The sequence below is a fragment of the Ambystoma mexicanum genome, chromosome 10 (assembly GCF_040938575.1).
Source record: "Ambystoma mexicanum isolate Mex_15411 chromosome 10, UKY_AmexF1_1, whole genome shotgun sequence".
NCBI classification, from domain to species: domain Eukaryota; kingdom Metazoa; phylum Chordata; class Amphibia; order Caudata; family Ambystomatidae; genus Ambystoma; species Ambystoma mexicanum.
The window spans coordinates 850,314,495-850,339,067 of NC_090932.1; the positions used below are offsets into that span (position 1 = coordinate 850,314,495).

General features: G+C 42.0%; 1 protein-coding gene across 6 annotated transcripts in view; it reads left to right on the top strand.

Moving 5' to 3' along the window:
* Nucleotides 1–24,362, top strand: part of LOC138491794 (multiple epidermal growth factor-like domains protein 6) — a 1,495,213-nt gene extending 1,470,851 nt beyond the window's left edge. For 5 of the 6 annotated variants that reach the window (XM_069618508.1, XM_069618505.1, XM_069618506.1 and 2 more), the window contains 2 exons: nucleotides 9,820–9,948; nucleotides 18,063–24,362. In XM_069618508.1, coding sequence (XP_069474609.1) covers nucleotides 9,820–9,948; nucleotides 18,063–18,145 — 212 coding nt within the window. In that variant the 3' untranslated portion in view covers nucleotides 18,146–24,362. The remainder of the gene's footprint in view (nucleotides 1–9,819; nucleotides 9,949–18,062) is intronic. The other variant, XM_069618507.1, reaches the window with a different exon arrangement.
* Nucleotides 24,363–24,573: the final 211 nt, after the last annotated feature.

Here is a 24,573-nt window from a genome sequence, read left to right on the forward strand (position 1 = left end):
TTTACTGGTGGAAAATACGACTGCTGCTTGGTCTATCTCACAGAACTATTGGATTCTTTGTTCTTATATTTTTGCAGTTTACTTTATTAACTTATTCTTTAAAATGTTTACACAAACCATTCGAACACACAAACTAAATGTTGGTTTTGAAATGGGCATATAACATGTTTAAATAAATGCCGCCATAACGTTAAGGAACTGGCCATTAAAACACTAAGTAGCTTTATCATTCTCAATAAGCAAATACATGCAAGTGACTCACAATAATGTCGAATGGGCTACTTTTAGATCTTTCTACTGGCGTGCTAATGTAAATACTATGTCAAACTACTATGTATTCTACCACTAAGCACGATTGCAGATGAGCTGGGTTAATGTAAGCCCCTTCTAAAAATATTACATTTGGAGCATTGTGTCTTAGTGTCGAACGTCGGGCCTATTACTCCCAAAATGCTTCTGGTGTTTAGATACCACTCTGTCGAGATGACTACCCTGCCAAATGATAATCCTTGGGATATTGCAATTATGCATTACCACCAGTGGTAAAGAAAAATTTTAAAAACAGTACAATGCAAAATAAAAATACATGTAAATACATTGTGCAATACAAAGTAGTAATAGTATGTATTACAAAGTACAAAGTATTACAAAGTAGTAATCTGCTATGATCCTTAACACTTTATTTCTGCCCCCTTTGATCTACCAAGCTGCAGTATTTTGGTAAGCACCATTATTTATGGTCTTTCATATGAATGGCAGTGGCCCCTTACACACAGATTGCATGTGCAAGTAGTACACGTATTCCGTTTCTCAGGAGTCAATTCATGCCCTCAAAATAATTGGATCAAGGACATGCTCTCAAAAGACGTCTCATTCTTTCTTCTGTAGTTCACTGTTTTCTCAAATGTCTATTCACTATTTTCTTGTCCCAGTTTTTCCAAACAACGGTCCAAGTCTTATCTTTCATATTTAAAGTGCATCCCTGGTTCGAACTCTGTTTTAAAGGTCACATTGCCTCTCAACTTCAAGCGTCAGTTCGGATGTACAAGCACTTCTAAGCCACTTTAGGGGTTAAGTCTCCTCTCCGTGTCAACCACATACAAGTTCAAGCATCGATTTAGGGGTTAAAGAACCTGTGAGGTCGAAGTAACTTTCAGGTTCAAGTGTCAATTGAGTTTTCAAAGCCTCTCTCAAGGTTCCAGTGTTACTTCAGCATTCCAATCTGCTTTCAGGCTTAAGTGCTACTTTAGGAGTCAAAGCGCTACTTAAGAATCTACATCCTCTTTATCACCTGAGGTATTTACTGCATGCGGTAATAATTGCATGCAGTGATGCATTTGTGTTGGATGTAAGGAGCTCGACACAAATCGGGCGTTATCCAAGAGTTTCATTAATTAAATCCGCAGTTTCGTGGTGGTACAGTAAAACACCCTGTAATGCTAATTCTACCATCAAACTCGTAATCGGGCTCTAAATTAAGAGTAGTTTTGACATTTTGTTTACGAAAATGTGTATTCATTTCGACCAGTAGATGGCAGTGCTGTCCTAAAATGCTGAAATGGCTTGTTCGTTCATTTGCTAAGGCTTTTTGCTGCCACTTCTTTTGCTTTTTCTCTATATGATTTTAAAAATCAATCTAGAATTTATTTGTAAAACAATGCGTTAAATTAGCATCGAAATTTGCATTTATTGCGTTAAAGCTCCTAGTTTCTTGAGAACGTTTTTGACAAAGCATGCACTTTGATTTAGAAAACAAATTGGGCAATCTATCAATCTGTAACGTTTTTTCAAAATAGGGGATACATTTAAACGTGATGCATGATGGGGTATTTTAAAACCCAACCCCAGAACGCCTTTAGAATGCAGAATAGTCCAAGAAAATATGCGTCGGCATTGCATTGGGTTGGTGAAAACGGCACGATGTTCTTGGTGAACATTCCATTGTCTGAAATCTAGTCGTTTCTTTTTGACTCTGAGTTTAAGCGGTTCGATATTTTGGAAAGGCTGTCTGTGCCCCATTGGAATCCTGCACAGGTATAGGTGGACATGCCCTTTGATTCGTCAGGTCCGGCATGCAGGAGAGTGTGGCATTCTTTGATGTGAGATAGGCTGGTCACCTCTTGCTCCTTTCCTAAGTGTGAATTTGATCTGAAGCAGGTTAGAAGTCTGTACCATTTTCCCACGTGTCCGTTCTGAGCCAGCAATAAGTGAGTTAATGGCTCTCCACACGGGTGGTCTACGTGCCGCCCTGAGAAAGAGGCCCTGCAAAAAAATTTCTAAGTAGCCCCATATTACACATTTTCTGCAAGCTCAACCTTTTTCCTATGAGAACATTTGGAAATAAAATATCTTACCACACGAAAGACCCACAATGCAATACTGCAAAGACAGGAAATCATGAATGCATGCTCGCTGTCCACTAGTTTATCTGCCTTCAGGGTCATTCAATGCTACATCAATCCAAGACACTCCCTAACACAACCCACCCCCAAAGATCAGGTGATTTCCCCATGCTGATAAGGCTTCTGCGTCATAGAATTGAGCCAACAGAGCACTCCAGAGTTGCTTGGATGTTCTTTTCACCTTGGAGGATTCCCATCAACTCCTTTCCTACTCTTTTGTTAAGGACCTCTTTCTGTGTTCCAACAGCTCTCTTCCTGTCCTCCATGGAGCTGCATAATTCTTTCTGATTTTCCTTTTAGACTCTCAGCAGCCTTTGGCGCAGTCAATCATTCTCTCTCCATCGCTGCTTCCAATCACCCTTCGGCAATATTATAATTACCCCAAATGGATTATGGTCCTTCCCCCTAAAGTGTCTCACGCTGTGGGGTTTCGCAAGGTTCCACACTCTCACCATGGCTATTGAAACAATTCCTTAAACCTTTTGCTGATTGCATCCTTCCATTTATTGTGACTTTCCTAAACTATGCCGATGCCACCTAGAAGGCCTTCAGTCTCAAAGGTTCCTCTATTGACTCTGTACACACACATATCATGTCATGTTCCCTCTACACGTTCCCTGGAGCCAAACACTTAGGAGTGGATTTTGCTGGTATGGGTTATATGTGATTTTACCAAAGGTAATATAGGAGTGGTACATTTCAGAGTGGTCAAAATACCCAAAACAATACTGAATAGCTTATTTTTAATTTGGCCCCCCAAACACTCAGTTTTTCTATCCTTTTAACCCCTCTCAAACCCCACCCATTTTAACGCCTTACCCCACTACCATATATATACTTAATAAACATTTTCAGTATTTTTTTGGGCGTTTTGGCTTTCAGTGAAACGTACCACTCTGAATTATTTTCGGTGAAATGACTGGGTACCGCGGATATGTTGTCCTTCTCTGCTTTAGGCCCGCTTGCATTCACTCATTGACAAAGGATCTAGCAAATCTGCAGAGGTGTTTAAAATCTACAGGGAGTTGAGCGCTCCTAGTGCTTTGTCCCCAGTTCTTATCACCTTTCAAACCTTTGTGGATAACCTAACCTCATTCTTATGGACAAGCTTGAATCGATCCAGCCAAACATTGAAATGCGTGCCAAGTCTCTCTGTTCTCTTCTCCCCTACTTCTCTACGACAACCCAAATGCCCTTACCCTTCACCCCTTCATCCTAAACCTTAGCACTTATTGCAATATCAAAATCCTATTTCAGGCTCTGATGTCCTCATCCCTGGTTCATGTTTCTACCTCTCCTGAATCATCTGGTCCTATATCCACACCCCCTGACCCATTATTAAGGACACTGGCCCTCCACTGTGTAAATCAATGTCAAAAGGATTTGTAAGCATTTTGGTTCCAAACATGCATTGTTTTCCCTGTAATTTTCAGTAAACAAAAATAAACAGTCCATATCTGCCCTTCTGTTTCTATCGCTGTGCCTGCAGCTTCTTCTCCTGTTTCAAATCTGGCTCCCCTCATGACGTCCTGGCCTCAGTATATACATTGAAAGCTTGTGTATGCAGGATTCCCCCTGCCCTGCCACCACCATTAAGGCCAACATAGCTTCCCTTTCTCCATACTTGCATTCTTTATGCAATAGCACCTTCCATTCTGGCATCTTTTCCCAGGAATTAAGAGGCACACATCCTGCCTCTTCTCAAAATCCTTCTGATGATCCAGCAATCCTGGCTAACTGTCCTATCCCCACCAGTCAGTTTATTGTCAAATCCTTGGAAAAGATGGCCTTGTCCCAACTTCTCACATTCAGTGAAGCTCTTAGCATGCTGCATGACAAACAATTGGTGTTTCATCCTGCTTGGGGTGCAGGGGCTGCTCTTCTTTAGTTAAGGCAGAAGCTTCTGCAGTCCACGGGCAACAACTGTCCGATTATCTGGATCCTCCTTGACCTGACCTCAGCCTTCAATGCTGTGAACCATCCCATCTGTCTTGACTGACTTGGTGCCTACTTCTCCATTAAAGGAAGGCTCTGGAATGGACATCTTACTTTCCCTGGAATAGAGTGACTCATGTGAGGTGCGACCATTTCTTATGTTCTCCTGCCATTTCCAACTGTGGTGTCCTTAATTCTCAATCCACTTTCCTTGGCTTTCTAACACTGACCTCTTGTCCTTAGCTGACCTCATCTTGCCTTGCTCTTCCACTTTCCGGGTCTATGGCGATGACATGCAACCCACCTTTAACCTTGGTGGTTTCTCCTCCCTTGCACTCAACATCAGCTCCTCCTGCCTCTCCAGTGTGCAGTATTGGATATTCAATAATATGTGCCTCAAAGCTGCAAAGACAGAAATCATTAATTTAGGCACTTCTATCCCTCTATCAGTACATTTTCCGTGGCCTCCTCCTTTGGGTCGCACATGCTCTCTGGTTCCTTCGACTCTAAACCTGTGTTTCATCTTTCACAACTTGCTCTCCTTCACTGCACAGATCTTAAAGCTATCTCAGAAATGTCACTTCTAGCTCCACCTTTCAGGTGCATGTTTCCTTTTCTCATCTTCTCACCTAAGTTGCAAGTGACTAAGGCCTTAGTTCCGTCTAGACTAGGTTACTGAAGCAGTCTCTCCTACATCTCCTTAAAGTTATACAGAATAAAGTGGTCCTGCTCATTGTGGAACTCAAACCTATCGTGCATATTACCCAGACGTAAAATTGCTGGATTGACAGATGGATCTCCTTAAAAACCTCTGCTTTATTGACTGGACCTTGGATGGGAAGAGCCTGTCATACCTGCAAAGCAAAGTTCCTTTCTATCGTCCAGCTAGACACTTAAGATCCACTTGATCTAGGTCCTTGGTTGTCCAGCACTCTAAACGGATAAGCTCTGGTGGCTGCTCTCTAGAGGCTGTGGGGGCGCATTTGCAGTACTCCTTCCCTCCTTGTCTCATGAACCTGAAGAGTCATTTTTGCTTCAGGAAAGATCTCTCTCCACTGGCGACCGGTGGCTGCGCGCATCACTTTCAAGTCTCCATGCTTTATCTTTAAGGCCTTCTAGGACACAGTGCTTGGATCCCTCAAGTCCAAGATCAAGAAGTACCCCCTAACCCAGAATCCATCAGATCTATGGCAGCAAAAAAGTGGCTGCTACTTTTAAAATGATGAATCTGAGAGGGAGAACAGTTGAAACTGCTAGAACAGATCACTGGAATTACCTGTTGTGTGACTGGCAGAAATTCATCCTTATTGAAAAATGTCAAAACTTTCTTCTTTAAAAAATTATGTCCTACAAGCAACTAATAGCCTGAGTTTGGACATCCTTCCTGGACTCCGGCCTTGGGCCCAGCATGCTTTACTGTCCTGATTAACTTTGTACTCACCTTATTGTATATTGATTTCATCATGTTTTGCATCAAATGCACTTTTCCTCATTTCACTTTTCCTCTTGCATTAATGCATCTGAATGCTTCGAAGGTCAGCAAAAGATCCCTTATCTGTACCCATTCCCTTATCTTGGAGGTGTTGCACAATCGGCACCTTACTAATCACCAATAAACAAAAAAAAGAAACGCAATAAAACTCTAACCTTTGTTGTTCTTTGCAGGGCTACCACGTTAGGGGGAACTGCTGAAAGTACGTTTTGCAACTTGCTCTATTTCCTTGATCTCTGGCATGCTGTACTGTATAAGTATCCGCAGTGTGTCTCCACAGGATGGATATCTTCTTCTTCTCAGTGACGGCCACTCTATGAAGAGTCTTAAGTCTTCTCCTCATTAAAGCCAGAATTTGGCACATGGGATTGTGGTCCTCCACTCCTGCATTGCTTTTCTTTCTATAGGGACAGACATTCTATTTCAACATTCTTCCCTTGGGAATGACACCAATGCAAGATGCCAAGCTTTGTCTTGGACTCATCTCTGGTGCCAACCAGGCTGAAATCACTTCCCTGGAATCAAGACCTTAGGCCATCAATCTTGCATGTTGACACCTCACACTGCAAGGACAACTCAAATGCCTTTATGTTGGTAATTAAGTCACACAGCCTCCTGTTCCTCTAGAACATGCACACCCCCCACCCCCACCTCCCCAAGATGTTTTGGACTTAAACTATCATGATTCATAGCCATCATAGTGAATGTTGAAGGATCATGGGAGATGTAGTCCAACACATTTGGTGGGCCACATAAAAAGTATCCATGCTCTAAGCTCACAACCATCATCTCTGCCATTGTCTGCCGGCAGGCCAAGGACCCTAGCCTTACCTGCAAAGTGCAGCTTCCTTCATCCAGCTGTGCTCTATCTCCAGTGACCACCGCAACTGTCAGATGGAAGGATCACAAGACATCTCTGCACGGTTTGCAGCTATCCTTGCATTTGAGCCGAGAGTACTTTTACTGGTCAAGACATGGATGCACATTTCCTTTGCATGTCGTAGCCATTGCAGAGGATTTGCGTGGGAATGTCCTACCAATTAGCTATAATTGCATCCAGGTCACTACTAGAGATGTTCTAACTTTGGCTAAGAGATCAAGTGATCCCTTTCATTCATCCCTCTTCAGTCCTTATGGGGGTGACCCAAGCTCTCAAATGCACCGCAGAAGTGGATCTCTGCATGGCTCTTCAAAGGCAAATCTACATCGAAGTCCAGTCCGACCTGCCCCACCAGAATAGATGACTTTACCTATCCAAAAATTCAATAGACAGGGACTCATTGAAACAGAATGAAGGGTTTCTGTGACACTGTGGGCCACATCCACAAAAGAATGTATCAGGTGCACACCTAGTTAGCAGATATCTATTAATCTCCCTTATGTGCTGTGTGACCTCCTTTATCAACATCAAACACTCATGCAGCAAATCCATGTTTTCAAATAGAAACTAGTGACCATCATGTGCAAAACAGATTAGGATTGAGGGTTCCAGAGCTGGTTATCGAATACAGAGAAAGCACTGCCTCCCTCCAACTACATTGAAGGACATAGAGCAATGAAGGAATGATGGCAAGCGTCTGCGTGGCGGTCCGGGAAACAGCAAGGAGCGAAGGATGATGTAAAGCACTTTGAATGGAGCTCTCTTCACCACATGAATCCTATTTGGAGCTGCTTGAACGTGAACAATGGCCTCCCTTCTTCCAACCTCCACTGCACTCTGGGTCACTTAAGTCTTATTAACAGGATATCTGCAAGTCAAAAGAGTCTGCTCTTGGCATGATCTGAAGAAGTAGAACGATCCCTTTGCTCATTAATGGTGAGCAAAAAAAGTGAAACACGCTCAGATTCTAAGATGAAAATTAAAGAGAACTGGCTACTTATGCTGGGCACCCGCGTGCAGCAAGGGGACACACATCCTCTTTTAGTTCCAGAGGTCAGGATGTGCCCCTGCATTTTTACCGCTAGGAGTCAAACCATGGACATGACTGCCACAGACCCCCGGGCCATTCCTCTCAGCCCTCCATCACTTGTCTGACGTTGGTGGCAATGTCAAAGGTAACATGAAACCGTGAAGTAGAGAAGCAGCAAATGGTGCTATCCAGTTTGGAAGAATGTTGCACTGAGAGGAGTCCACACGTGAACCACCTGAAAGAGAGGGGAATTTGAAAATAAAAGGCAGTCATTTTGATAAACTGTCAGATGTCACTAATGGAAAAGGGATGTGACCTAAAAGAATCTGCCATCTAAACGTTACAAAGAAAATACTTTGCTGCTCCCCCTTCATTGTATGTTGTTACAGGAATGAGTAACCTGCACAAAGAATAACATTTTTTGATGTCAGGCCGATATTTTGTTGTTTATTATTTATTAATTTTGTCAACAGTTCTCAATCATTTTTTGATATTTCTTGTATATGTAGACACAGGGAAGAACAATTCTCTTTTGATCACAAAAGAACGTACAATAGATAAGTTATCTAATATGACGGACATACATAGATTAAGGACAATCAACATTGGACATGTTTAAGTGCGGGTAGGCGGTACAGACTGCTGTGTTAGGGATGTGACAATGATGGCTGAAGTGTTACAGTGGAGGTAGAGAAAGTGGGGGACAGAGGCAGGTTAGTGACGAGGGAAAAGGTTTAGCTTGATGGCAGATGAGAGGTACTTTAAGAGTGTAACTCAGAGGGGAAGAAGTAGGCTTTTCGTTTGGTTTTGAACAAATTGGTGTGGCCTGTTTCTCGGATGTCTCAATTGGGGGATGAGAATTCCATGCATGTGGAGCAAGAAGAGAGAAAAACCAGTAGCGAGAGGAAGCACATGAGCACATTTATGACCGAGGGAGCTCTTTAGGACATACAGAATTATAGCATATGACCATTCTGGTTCCAACTGCAGTAAAACGACACTAGACATCAAAGCAAGTGTTGCCTATAGACAAGCAGGACTTTCATTGCCAGGAATTTTAGTATATTTCTACTTGTCATTGTTACGTGACATGCTTGTGGGTTTGATGTAATAATAGAGGTTCTGTGTCATAATATGTCAGAGATGAATTAATGTTTGCCTTAATTTTTTATTTGTATATAGTTCTAAAATAACTTTTATAAAAAATATTATTCAATTTATAACATACAATACATACAGATTCAAATTTTAAAATTTGAGATTTTAAATGTTTACAATTTGCAGTTTACCATACAGTTATTTGCTTTCAGCTTTAGCTTTAATCTTTAACCTTTACACCTTTAACCTTTAACAAACAGACATCAAGTTCGTCTAAGTCATCCCTTGGCGGTCCATGTTTGAAAATTCCACACCCATCTAGGCAAATAACAAAACTGGATCATGTCCGGCATAATCGTACAAATCTAATATTGAATCATGAGTCATGAATGCTATGTTTCTTATCAGAGGGGGGGGAGTTTAAGGCTAAATATAGATTTAGATCCTATCGCAAGTGGCCTAGTACAGCTTATCATAATGTAGATTTTGTACACTAGAAATTTTTTTTTATTGCCCTTGACACTAACTATAAACCTATAATTAATTTCACTTGGACTCTAGGGAAAAACTGTCCTTAGCCTTTGGTCCATTTCCATTTTTATAAAAAATCCACTTCTCTCTCTTTTCCTGTTCCTTTGTCTTACCTGCAGTGTTCCTTTTATTTCCCCCAAGCCGGCAACCATAATTGTGTAGCCTTAAACTATTGCTTTTGTATACTTTGTAATCATTCTTTATTAGTGCCATTTTTCCACTTAATATTTTGACCAAGCACCATAATAGGAATCCATTTCGACATTTACACATCTTGTGATTTGTCTCTTATTTGCAAACATATTTCCAAGGAATTTACTTGACATTGGTACCACTGCATTTGCAATTTACTGCCTAAGTCAAAGGGATGTCTTCTCAATTAACCTGGCTGAATCATGTTCACATACTTGTGAACTGTAAGTAACTAAATCATGTTATTGTTCATCTCCAGAATGCAGATCCAATCACTATGGGCCAAACTGCTCTCTGAGATGCCAGTGCTCCAAGCAATCTCACTGCAGCCCTCACAATGGAAGCTGCACGTGTCCCTTCAAGTGGATGGGGCCGACATGCACAGAAGGTAAATATCTGTATTAGACACAACCCTCATTGTGCAAGGGAAGTGAAAAATCTCTGAAACCTCATGATTTTGTATCTAATATTAATAAGAAGCTATATTCGGGCGAAAATACTGATCAGTCACTCAGACATTACCAGATGCATGTGCTTTCTCATACTGGTTCTTACCTTTAGAGGTGTTTCCACTCCCAAAATACATACATTTGCTACAACCATGTCCTCTCTCACATGCCTACAATTTGGAGCACCAACAGAGATCCCTTTGACTATGCAAATGGATGATCAGGGTGTGTGTGTATGGTTGTGTGTGTGGCAACAGCTCTTCAGTACTGTGTTCTGTTGATGACTCCTCCTGGGCAAGGAGTTTCATAGGTGCAATGTTCCACTCCTCGAGTCGCCCAGGGTTAGATACCTGTGGATATAGTGTCTTTTTTTCAAGAGATGAGGTGGCCCTGATGGGCTTGGCTACTTTTTGTTTGTCGTCCTCTAAGGCTAATGGTTCTGGTTTGAACATGTGATTGTGCGGTTAACCCAGTGCTCATTGAGGCAGCCATTCTCTTACCAGACACGCTATTGGATCGGTGTTACTAGGGGTATCTTCTAGCAGATGAAGTATTCCGCTGGCCTGTATATCCTGGGACATACAGTGGGCATTCAAGGAGATTGTTGCTTTCCTTGAAGTGTTCTACATCTCCTTATTGAGTCATTGGAAGATATGGAGCCACATATAAATGAATTTGGGTCACAGCAAAAAGGGTGAAATACCTTCTCTTCATCTACTTCCCAGTGAACACTCCAAAGGCTTGCACAAGGTGCCCCTATTTGTACTATGGCGGCCCTCCTGCAGAGTTCTGAGGCAGGGAAGAATTATGAAGCAGGCTACTGCTATACACCCACAGGACAAATGCTCCTTCCTCTTTCTCAGTTTAATGGCGAATGTCACCCTGTGATTTATAAGGAATATGAGAAGTAGGTGTCCTGAGACCCCAGGCCCATATGCTGATTGATATTAGGGATGACATAGGATTCCGGTTCCGCCATGTCTATGCAGGCTTGAAGCCTGACTTTTTTTGGCTGGTGCTACATGTTCAGGCTGTCTATCCTGAATTGCTGTTTCTTTGGGATTTTGTTGTCTTGTGGGAAGCATTGCCAAAATGGATTGGCTGATAAAAGCTTCAGTCGCAGAGGGATCAAGGCTGGACTTTATATCATATGCTTTCCTGGATTCCATTAGAGTCTGCACCCTAGCATTCCAAGGAAAGTGCCAGCTAGGCACCTCATCTGGTTGCAGTACTGGCTTACAGTTCACATGCAAAGATCCAAAATAATAGTCTTTTTTGTTGCAACAAATCCTTTGGACCACAGTTGGAAATAATATCAGTGACCTATGCAATCAAAGTTTACAAACAGTTGTTAGACTTCTAGGAAAGACAATAATCAAGTGTTCCTCCTCGTGTTCCTGTCCTCTATGCCAACCATTAGTTGTATCCCCCATTCTCTGGGTAGAGGCTGGTCTGGGACATTAAGTGTTTGATTATGTACAACTATACTGGTCCAACACTCTTAGGAGCTTTCTCTGGCATTGTTGCAATCCTGTCTGTACCATGATCAGTCAGTGAATAGTCCGAAAGACTCTGCTTCCTTCTGGAGGTCTGTCAGACCTATCCAAGAGGGAACATGTACTACCCCTTAAGTGGTTACACACCTGAATGTGCAAGTCTTCCCCCAGAATTTGGAACATTCATCAATCCATGACTCAGGGGCTAGGTCAAAAAGTCAGCATTGAAATCCAACATCCATGCATAACTAAAGAAGGAGGGGGCCACTCGGGTACAGCACCATATGCAAGGGAGGGACATTACTGTATAGTTTTCCTGGTCCATAATTCATCAGGGGTTTACATTTGGACACTGACCTCAAGAAAGTGAATTGGCTTGTGTGAAACATTGATTTCTGGGAGGTAGTGCCTGGAGTTTTCCTGACATCTTTCTAGTTGGAAGATATGTATCTTTAGATCCTCAATCTGTTGTCCTTTTAATGTGTCCTGAGGTTTTTGGAGGTAGAAAAACGTTTGATTGTCTGTGCTCCCCATTAGTCTTTGGTCAGTGACAAGAGTCTTCACAGAGGTAACCCTCATCCAACTAATGGGATAGATACATGTGATGAGAAATGTGGTTTGGCCATATTGACAAGCTCTCTAAAATCTACCTATGATGTTTTGCAGTCTCACACAGTGTAATGGCCTCCTTGTCTCTTGTACCTCCATTGCTTCAATCTTGAAATGAAAGATGTCCTATATACTCAATACAATTCTCTCAACTGTGTAGAAGCATCCTTCCACACAAGGCTGAGGGATAATGTTTCCTGAATTTCCTGGAGGAAGAGAAATGGTGCACTTGTTCATTGTCCAGAGAAAACCTTTGTCTTTGGCAGTTCTTAAGTGCCCAGGGAGGCATTGGTGCCTAATTTCTGTATTACCATGAAGATGGACACAGTTGCTGTTCACCTCTTAAAATTCTGACTACCAAATTCAGGAGATCTTATGGCTGTGGCGCCAAATAAACCCTTCTGTGTTGGAAACAGCAATGGTGGCAGGTGCAGTGGAATTTGGAAAGGGCATAGCTTTGTACCCTAATGCCATAGGCATATATACCATATTTGCTGAATATCTGCTGCAGGGGGACAGGGGTGAAGCTCTCTTCAGTGCAGTGAAGATGAACCACCCCGACAGCACGGCTCATCACTCTTTTAATGGAGAGAATTCACTGTGATGTTCAGAGCTTTTCCATCGTTTCATCACTTCATATTGATTACCCCAATGTATATACAGATGCACAACACTATGGATGTGTTCCATTAGAAAGGACAGTGCCAACAGAATCAGAATCCCTTCTTGATCTCACAAATCAAATATCCCATTGGAGGAGCTGTAATTTCTATCCCTGTCACTGCTAGCGTCCCTAGACTGAAGAATCGGAGGTGGATTACCTCGGCAGTTTCTCTTTCTTCTGTCTTGAAAGTTGAAGTTATCACTTGGTTTCCATAACTGAGGGCCTCATTATGAGTGTGCCGGTCCGGTAACAACGGTGCCGGTAAGCCTACAGGCACCATTGTTATGGGACCGGCACACTCCGAGTCTGCCTGGCAGAGCCGCTATGCTCGGCAGGTCTGCCCTACCGGGCACAGCGACCAGAGCGTAACGGAGGCACCAGCACTGTTATTTACGTGCCATTGCCTCTGTATCAAATGGGAATGGGGAATATCAGTTTTCCGGTGCCTGACTTCCTGGACCGGTGGGATTAGAATCCCCTGCTGTTGCTGGCAAGCCAGGCACCAGAAAAATGTGCAAGTGCAGTGGCAGCCTGCCCGTTTTACCGGCACGGCTACTGCCGGACTTGTAATGAGGCCCTGAGTCTTTTTCCAACTGAAGAGAATGCTCTGTTTCCAGATTGTTGTTCCAAAATAAAAATCCTCTAGCATGCAGAAGGAAGCGTTGTCTTTCAGATGGTGACAAAGTCTTCTTTATCCCTTCTAGTCCTTTGATCATATCTCTTTAATCTTCTAACCAAGATCAGTCAGAAGGGTGTATCAGTTGTCATGGAGCTTCAACGTGGCTGAGCATGTGCTTTTTCCCCATCTTTGGCTCACAGTGGTGTGGCAAGACTGGGCCATTTCCCCTCCCCCTGCTCCTCCCAATGTTCCACAGGGGTCCCTTGTCCACAAAATCATGTTCCCGATCTGTGGTTGATGGTACCAGGGATCTCCCCAGGATTCCTACATATCTATTCAGCAATCCAGACACCATGATGCCCTCCGATCTCACATGAACTACAGGTCTTCATTTTTGGGCTAGTTGCATATTAGTTCACATGAGCTATATCTTTATCACCATCTCAGATGTTTGTGTCCGAGGGAGGGCTTGAGAGGGGCCCTTTATGGTTCCTGCATTTTGGTCAAATCAAATGTTAACTTGGCACATCAAGGCCCGTGTAGGGAATGGACTGATCACGGCTTGAGTAGTCTACTACTCCTTTATTTTTCCATTTTCTATACACTTTTAGGCCAGGTTTACTTCCATGATACCTTTCTGTAATACCACATATATAGAAATCCCTGGCTTTTGAGACTTTTGAGGTCATTTCACTTATGATGCTGTGTGCTATTTTTATTATGCGTATGGCTAGCTTGGGAGGAGTTTTAGTAATACTATGCTCTTGTTCCTCACTGCCACAGCCTGTTTAACTTGTTTTGAGACTTGATCCTCAACATATTCACAGGGATGTGTCAAGTTTTCAAATAACCTACAGACAAGTTTTACCATATGTTTCAATCTCTTTCCACCCCATATAGGTCTGTTCACTGCATGTACCCGGGTAGAGCTTTGTCAGTAATGTAACGCAATAACATTACATTGGACAGTCTCTTTTTTATAAAGTTGGCCCAAGAGGTAGGGTTTGAGGTCATCTTCCAGATATCTGAGCAGGTGGAATGAGATAACAATTTTGTAGGCCTATGCTAAGCTGGGTGTAGACCTTTCCCCAAGTTGTGAAGGCTCATTCTGCCAGGGGGATTTCAATTCCATGGGTAAAGCTGTGAGAGATCCCATACTGGAGTGTTATCAAACTACTACTTGGGCTGCTCTGTCAGCCTTTTCACTTTCACCATCATTGGATGTATCAGTTTGGAGAGCCTATTGGTTTAGGGGTCCTACGCAGAACACATTATTTCAAGTGTTGCCTTCTTGTAAAATGGTTAGAGATTATTATTTTTTTTTGTTGCACATGTGTCCCTCTTCAGTGTTTGGAGAATTACAGTTAGACTTATTGCTGTTTATATTATTCTGTTCTGAGAAAAGGGCCAGTAATAATGATAATGACTTTATAATTTATTTATAATCTTAATTACCCTTAATTCATCTCTTCCGCCTCACTGCTCTTACTACTCTCCCAAGGCCAACTATTACACTCTGTGATGACTTACTCATGGCCATAGTACGAGAATGGTCTCAAGAGTTATCCTGGGTATAGAAGCATTGACAAGATCTAATAATTCATCTGTAGCCCCACCATTTCCTGTTCTTTCTTTAGTGTGTTCCTCTCTCTGCCCACCACACCATCTTTCTCCCTTTAGTCTCTTTGAATTTGAGGAATTTAGAAAAAAGAAGCCCAAATACAATCTTTCTAATAAAGTGTAAACCACCTAAAATGTCGTTTTGTAAATCTACATGAACAATCCATGAAGAAAAGGGATTGAAATTCTTTCTTACCTGCATCACAGTTTATTGCCATGCATGTCGTGTGCGTTACACACTGAAAGCAGGATTTCTGAAAGTTTGTAGGTGGCTGAAATGCCTATGGGCTATGCTACAGTAAAGGGGCAGGTATGTAACTCGCAGGACTCATCTGGCTACTGACAGTAAGTACGGAGCACCCATTTGTGAAATCCCCTTTGAAGGCAGCTTCCTCCGGTGGAAGATAACAGATGGCTATTGTCACTGCCATCGCTGACAGAATATGTGAGGAGAATGGGACCACAACTGTGTGCGGGCCTGCCCATACAAATTACATCTTTCCCCTTCAGGTTCCATGGCAACCAAATGTGTCTTATGAACCCAGCAGAGGTTGGCCCAACTGAGCCATAATAAGACCATCTTTTTTCTAATCTTATACTCCGCGTTTTATGTGAGGTATACCAGTGGTTGCAGTGCGATGGGAAGGTCCCATTATACCACTCCCATCCATATGAAGGGCTAGTGGATCCCCTTTTTCAGAGAGAAACCAAAAGCCCAATCAAAATATTTCTGGCTGATGGCTGGTACAACAGATTACTTCTACCATTTTTTAACCCGCAAACGTGGAATGAAATTGTGCTCTGTAATTTTACATCCCATTAGCAATATTTACTCTCTGTTAAGACTTGGTGATACACCAAACCTGTAGGCCTTTGTATGTAAAATGTATCTGGCTTCTGCCATCTGTACAGATGAAAACCACTAATGTCCATAAACACTGCCTCAAAGCATAAAAACAACTATGCACCGACACCCTGCAGAGTCTTATCACTCAAGTCTCAATGATACCGTTTACCTTTATTTTTACAACAATTGCCTGAAAAAGGCAACACAATCACAAAGCAAGGGAGAGCAGGACCTGAAGACCAAGGCAGGCTAGCTAGAATGGGTGAGTCACGGGGCAGCAGGTAACAGTGAAAGAGTTCAGGTTGAATTGGCAACAATACAACCCAATTGGACTAGCAACAGCAGACCAGAATAAAAGCACTGCAAAATGGGAGTTTTCACCTTGTTCTTCATCCCTTTTAGATTACCTTCCAGAATGATTAAATGTTCTTTCAATTAGCAACATACTATTTTGCTATGCATCCTACACATGCCCCACACTCAGCTGTGAGCTCTGTGAGGGGTCACAAAGTTGTAACGTTTTCAAGATCAGACATTTTATTAAACGAAAAAGGATTGGATAAAGGCTTGTTTGTCCCTATCCCAAATAGTTTCTCTATCAAGGAAACTAAAACTAAAGATCCATCTGTGTCTTGTTGTCAAAATTAAATGATCCATCATTTTGTCCAAAGGATATCTGACCCTCCCCCTTATGAATGAACAATTAAAGGTGTGTGGTATATTTTTCTGTTTAGAGTAAATAAAAATGTGTACAAATCAAATAAGAAAATCCAACAAAAAGTCTCTACATCCTGTTTCCCCTTCCTCAGTATTATTTCAGCTGCCTAGCAAAGATGCTGCTTTCAAAGCATGAGTCTTTGGAAACAGATGAAGATGAAATGTCTCTTTATCAAGAAGTCTTCCAAGAGTAGATGAAATGCTTCTTTCTTAATGCTTTGTTCAGGATGGTAATACGCATCTTTTCCAGTATAGTTTGAAATCTCCTGGTGTACTCTCCTCTCAGGTATTTCTTCTATAAAGTATTTTCCTTTCACAAGGTTTAGATGATTTTTCTGGCATGCTCCCTTGGCAGAAATCCTCCCCTCTGGGTACACGCAGATCCCCTAATGTACTCTCCTGACAAGTATCCTTCCCCAGAACAACCAATTGCATGATGGTTTCCCAAAAGGAATTCTCGCACAATGTTCACAGTCTTCTTTTCCCCTTCTGGGTTTTGTAGATCTCTGGGTATACTCCCATGCCACATATCTGTTCCCAAAAGGACCAACTGCCTGATGGCTTCTTTCATCAAGATTTACTACAATGTTCAGAAATATTCTCTCCCCTTCTGGGTCTCGAATTTCCCCTGGTATACTCTCTTGCCAGGTAGCGTTCTCCCTATAAGGACTAAATGCGTCATGGTTTCTTTGACCAGGACTTTTCACAACATTCTTCTTATTAGTATGACACAGATGTACTACAACGCTATTTATACTCCTTTAGCTTCATGTACTACTAGTTCGATCTGGCCCATGTTGACATATACAGGGATTGGCTTTCTTCATTAGTATGCTTTTGCTTGTGGCAATGCTTGTTCCAATTTCCCCAAATTCCCCCATTTCCCCAACAGCCATCGCCTCCTGTGTGATCCTCTGTCTGAATACCAGCCCCAGGGTCAGGATCAGGTAGCGGCTGCCTCCCCCTGGACACATGGGAGGAGACTTTAGGCTGGGGATCAGTGATGACTCCACAGGATTCATCACAGCTGACACTGTGTCCAACTAAAACAAGGATGCATAAAATATTTCTGTGTTTTGCTAAATTGCACATTTCTTCTAAAAAGTCCTGCCTGCTTGACAGAAATTTGGCAAAGTTGTGAAGGCCCTCGTTTTTTACAGTTTTTCAAAACTGCACCAAATAAGGCAAGTAGTGGGTGGGGGGTATAGTTTGTTAAATCAATTATTAGTTCAAAATGCGGCAAGATAAAATTATGACAATTTTATAGTTCAACCTGATGAGCTTTGAAAAATGACAGCTCTGATCTTGAAGTGTGATCAATGTTTTCATCTCTCGGTTAGTATTTGAACCAGTTTTAGAGTTATATTTTCCGTTAGGCAGCTTTTGTGGCTTACCTTTCTGATCTGGAAGGGTTCAGTCGATTTTAAACATATAATATGTATTGTTTTCTTTTAACTTAATTGCTCTGCTTCATTCCCCAGGTGGTCCACCAGAGCTTCCTGTGAATGAAGACGAGGTTCTTAACCAAGGGAACATGTCATCAGGATCTCCATCACATGTTTAGTGCTGTTGCTTGGACACCAACAGACAAGGGGGACCGTCCCACCTAGACTGATTGAGAGCCATGATTCGGGTTCAATTTTCAGTGCCTGTTGAGCAGCACTAAAGGAGGCAAACTTGACCTTTCTTGATACCTGCCAGGATCTTTGAAGAATTGTATCTATGAATGTCAGAGCCCTCATCTGATGTCATATTGTGCTACCTGTATGTGAATGATTGATCCGTTTGAGTGCCAAAAATAATTCAGGTAACTGCTGAAATATGTAACTGAACACACAACCAGGGTGTTCAGGTTTATGAATACCTACTTAAACAATGTGTGCTCAAACTAAACCATCTCCTTGGACAATTTCTTCTACAAATGAGATTGTCATTTGAAAGTATTTTTAAGTCACTAAGTGAGGTTTGCCTAACAGAGACTATTGTCTGTGCACTCTGTCATGCCAGGGGGATACATTGAAAAAGGCCTGTGTGTCCTGAAATCAAATGCGATGCTTGTAGTTTGTTGTGTGTTTCCCAGAAACCTCATGTGTGTCATCTTTCTAGGTTGCAGCACAAGTGCTGCTGTAATATATGGTGCTAATAAGATATGACTCTTTTTTTTTTACCTAAAGACAGAATGAGTATAAATGCCTTTACTGAATGTTGTTAAATGTACATGATTATTTCATGGTGTTGTTTTCTTTCACACTGTGGTTCGTATTTTTGTCTAAAACGGTTAAACATTCTTATTTACTTTAAAAATGCAAAGGCTATCATCACTTGTGGAATACTATTTGTTTACTGGAAATTGGTGCTAACGTTATAACATTCAGTTTCACAAAATCCTCATTAGTTATGCCAAACTCACTAAACATTTTAAAATCTATGTCAAAGGGAAACCAATTGCATTGTATCGCCATTTTAGGTTGCCTGGTTGCCACTATGCCATTTGGACACCAACATTGATGAAAAGGAAGCTTATAATTAATACAATTATTCCAAACCACGAGCATTGCTCTGGAGAACTCCCACTTCACCATGTTCAACACACCTGCACCATTACAGAAAGGGGCCAGCCAAAGGCAAATCAGCTGAATATTTTGCATATCCAGGATCCTTGTTAGATGTGCGCCCTTTGTGTGGATCTTGTTGTTGATGGGTGTAGTTATTACCCGATTATTACGCACATCTGTAATTGAAAAGGAATATGCTTCCATAAGGGGAGACTTACTGAAAACAGAAAAACACATTTTGAGATTTGCAATTTGCACATGTATGGCAACTGCACAACATTTAGACATAGTACAATTTAATAAATATGGACTTTAAAATGCCAATCGTTCAAGTCGATGTAACGAACATATTTTTTAAAAAGTAACTACAGTGGTTGTTTTGATAGCCACTGTACTATATTTAAGGACATCCTAAATAATGAAGCTGTTTACATGACTTCACTTGATTAACAGAAGACGTGGGCTACAAGCATCACATTCAAGCACCGGCTGACACAGCGGTGATAAGTGTTATAACCAGGGTTAGGCACATGGATGTGTGTAAAGAGTGTTTGCATCCCCTATGTAAAAAGATATCAGACACTTTTGTATTTTCTATTTACATCGCCAATTAACCATATATGGATTTGTGAGGCATCTTTGTGAAATGGCAATTATGTCATGCTTCATTACTACAAATTAATGAGAATGGTTTCTGTTTCTCACCAGAACCTTCTGTTACTCATACACATAAGAACAGTGGATCTTTCATTTATATATGTAGAGTACTCAGTGGAGTAACTTTGCTGAAAATGTTGGGGGGGGGACATGACATCTAAAGAAAAGGTGCCCCAGCCAAATGAATGGGGACAAAATGGTGTGCCTTGAAAGTTGGGGGGGGGCAAACACCCCCCCCTAAAATTATGCCCATGAGAGTACTACGCTACTGTTAAAAGATGCCAACCCAAACGCTGGCTACTGACGCCCTGTACAGCCCTCTGCTGCTTTTGAGACAAGTCTGTGCTTTAAACAATAAAATAAAAATAGATGAAATAGAGTGCCAATATAGCATCAATACATGTGATGCAATAAACGGAACACAAACCTAACTGTGCACAATAGATGTGCATGAATAATATTTATGTAGCTGTTCGGTTAGGGCATTGTGGCTTTCATTTCAAATTCACAAAGTGTGACAGTTGACTATGTGACACATGTACAGAGGTACCTGCTGCACACCCCCGAGGTTTGGTGATGAGTTTCTTTACTCTCATCTGTGAGTACCTCATTGGTGCATGCACATTGTCACTTGAATATTTTATGAAGAAATCATAACTGTATTGTGGACAGACCACTATTTGGTTTCCTGTGTGTTTGAAGCAGTAGGGCTGCAGTCTAAGATACCTGTGGGCAAAATTCGGCAGAGCGCATGCATAGCACAGATATCCAAGGTATGGTTGCCTCAGTCACTGCCAAGTGTAATCCGGTTCCTAATGTCTCCCTCTTGTTACTTTCTCAGGCACTGCACGAGGCAGCCAACGTGGTGTCTCCCTTGCGTATTCTTCAACCCTGCTGATTGTCATCTCAGCCCTGGTTTTCTGACCTCTAGAAAGCTGCGCAGCTTAAATTGAGACAGGCAGAGCGCAAATGGCGCAAGACCTATGACCCTATCCTCAAGGCATAGTATAAAGTCTGTTAGGCTGCACATTCTTTAGCCATTAAATCAGCCAAAACACTGTATCTCACCAAGAAGATTGAATCTTCATTAAACCTTCTGAAGGCTCTTTGTTTCGGTAGTTCAATCCCTCTATTCGTCAGCCAAACTTACTCCTAATATTATACTTACCCAGGAATTGTGTGATGCCCTATCTCTATATTTCATCACCAAGATTGAGACTATTTGCGCAAACATTTCTATGGTGGCAAGCACCTCACTAATTAGTGAGAAGAACTTGCTTGAAAATGTAGACCCTGTTGCTCCTAAGAAATGGTCGTACTTCCAGAGGTTCTCTGAAGAGATGGTGTTGGCTGCCATCCAAAAGATTAAGTCTTGCTCCCCATCTGATGCAGTCCCATTGATTATTATGAAAAAGATCTCCCCAGATCTCTGTATGGAGATCATGGTTGCTATCAATGACTTTTGTCAGGCAGGTTTGGTTGCACCGGAGCTTAAAGCTGCTAGAGTTATCCCTCTTCTGAAAAAGCCTTCACTCGACCCCTCGGTTCTGTCCAATTTTCACCCCATCTCTCTTCTCCCATTTCTCACTAAGCTTTTGGAGTCCCTTATGTCACCTTTACTTTCCACATTTCTGGAGTCTGTTCACCTTATGGACCCTTTTCAGTCTGGCTTTAGGCCTTGCAGGGGTACAGAGACTGTTCTGGTTTCCATCCAGGACGACATGACCAGGCTGGTGGACGCAGGTGGTGTGGGTGCCCTGATTTTATTAGATCTGTCAGCGGCATTTGACACAGTTGACCACCCCATTCTGCTGTCCCATCTTGCCCAGATGGGTATATCTGGGCAAGTGCTGGCCTGGTTCACTTCGTTCCTGGCGGACCACACTCAGACCCTTGCCATACACCCTTTTCTGTCTACCCCCTGTCATCTCAGCTGCGGGGTGCCGCAAGTTTCCTTCCTGTCTCAGATTCTATTTAACATTTACATCTGAGCACTTTTGTGTCTCATCTGCTCCTACGGCATCAGGTGCTACTCTTATGCTGACGACACCCAGATCCTGATCCGTTTAGATCTGGATCGGGCTGATGTGTTGTTGGGTTTACGGGAGTGACTGGTGGCCTTGGGGGATTGGATGAACCACAACTGGCTAAAACTGAATGAAGACAAGACGGAGGTATTGGTGGTGGGCTGTCCTCCTGATCCTTCACTTTGGGTGTCCTGTTTCTGGCCCTCCTCTCTTGGCTACCTTTTGGCTCTGGCGGAGAAGGTGAAAAACCTGGGCATAGTCCTGTCTGCATCTTTATCTATGGACAACTAAGTAGCAGCTGTCTGTCAATGTGGTTATTATCAGTTTAAAGTGCTAAAGAAAGTTCTTCCTATGATACCAGCCTCTTTTTGTCTGCCGGTGGTGGCAGCTATGGTGCTATCCCGGCTGGACAATTGCAACTCCTTCTAGCTGACCCAGCCAAAGGGGTAGATCCGGGGGCTGCAGTGTTTACAAAACCTAGCAGCTTGTGTGGCAACAGGTAGCCACTATGGGGCGCATATCTCTCCAGTGATTCGGTCCCTTCATTGGCTCCTGGTTGCTCAACGCATCAGCTTCAAAGTGTTATGTATCGATCACCGGGCGCTGCACAACCTCAGAAGTTCACCCGCTACAGTCCGGTGCGTTGTCCTTGCTTCGCCTCTGCTGATCAGCTTTGAGTGCCTACCTTTCGACGTCTGCGGATTGGAGGATGTGCCTTTTCAATAGCATCAGCTCTGTTATGGAATGAGCTGCCATTAGCTATAAAAAAAAAACTATCCAACCATTTGGCCTTTAGGAAGGGCATAAAGACCTACTTGTTTTAGTGGAGTAAGTTCTAGCTATGGCTGTGCCTCGCCCTCTAGCGCCAAGATACCTTAGGGTGACCGTGCGCTTTAGAAATTTTACCAACATAACTAACATTACCACTTACATTTACCTACAGTATGTCGACAGCTTTTACATTCATATTTCAAATGTAAGAACATTGAAAGTAATGTTAGAATGTATTAATTACATTGAGAAATATGTGTTTTGCGTATTTGTGGTGGTGCCAGGGCCACTCTATTATCCTGCATTTTTCTCACGCTGACTTACCCAACCCCTTTGCCCATGTCCGAGTCATGCCCTTCACCACCCTACCTTTGCCTTACTTTACTTTTTTTTTTTAAACACGTTTATGGATTTACAGGATTCCCTACTTGTTACATCCACCTTATGTTTTTGGCACTTCTGACACTGTCTACTCCTTTTCCCAGACCCTCTCTGTGTCCAAGAAAATATAGTTTTGCGCATTTTCATGCCAAAATGTAACCGTTTTTGCACCAAACATATTGTGAAGAAACATTTTTTGTTTCCATACTTTCAATCTTACTTTTCAATATTTCCCTTTGATAGGCATCACAGAGCAAACGTGAACATTCACACAGTATGAGACAAGATGTTTGACTGTCAAAGACTTAAGCTGTCAAGTGCAGAAGAAAGGATTAATCGCCTAGGCTCTGTCTGTGTGTGTGCAGATCATGTGAATACTAATTAGAGGAAAGTACAGAGAATCTCAGATTTGACTACTCTCTTTTGGCACCTTCCAAGAGCAAATATATAATATAATACAAATAAAGCTGCTCTCCATGTCACTGTTTAAGTGGCAAAAATTGTATCACCCATACCTCAGTAAAATGTCCTGTAGTGCGCTTTAAACAATCCATCATTTCTATTTACAAGTGACATATAATTTGGGACCATAATCAGTGGTTGTCAAACAGTACAGTAGATATATAGGCGGTAGATATTGGACAATGGGCCTCATGGGTTGGGCAGAGCGGCAGAAATGCGCCAGTAACACTATTATCACCGCATTACTGCTCCACCCAATCCCGATTTTGGGCAGAAAGATGGAGATTTACCTAAATCTTTGAGCTGGAGGTAAATCTCCATCTTTCTGCCCATTTTCACCGCTATTACCACCAGCGGTAATAGTGTCAAAAAGCCCATAGTGTCCTATGGACTCACAATAAATGAGGAATTACAGCGCCACCACAACTCAGGATCCAGCACAATTGCGCCTGACCGAGTTACGGTAACGCTAATAGCGTTGGTGGCATCCCAGTGGAATTAACCCCGGGATACCTCTGAAGCCCTAATGAGGCCCAACGTTCACAATTCTTCCATTAAAAAAATAGTGTTAACAAATTACGATTTATAAAAACAGTATGATTTTTTTGAGAAAAAGACTTGAATATTGCTCATTTTAACCATCATATTATTGCCAAACATAAGCATTTTGGGGGAAGTTGACATGCGTTCCTTTGTGATTTTTACATTCTTCAACAAGCTGCATTATTTTGATGCGGTGGGATTTTTTCTGGGTTCTATAAGGATTATTTTTTTTTTAAAGAAAGATTTCTTTGATGCAATAGTAATCTTCAAATATTCCATCTTTTCATTTAGTTGGGAATCAGACTGAGATTCCTACATGATTCAATGTCACTGTATTACATGTTTCCCATGGCAGAGGTATATTAAAATATTGTTGGCAAAGGAATGGTCTCACATATTTTTACTTTTAAATGAATTAGCTGGTAAGAAAAGAAAACACATACTCCTGAACATGTTAAGTATTCAATGCTCATGCACTTTGATATTGATGCAACATTTAATAAATATGTTAGTTAAAAGTTGTGCTTTAATCTCTTCTTTCTGGGATATTTTCATGAATAAATACATAATTAAGCAATATGCCCTAAACCACGGGG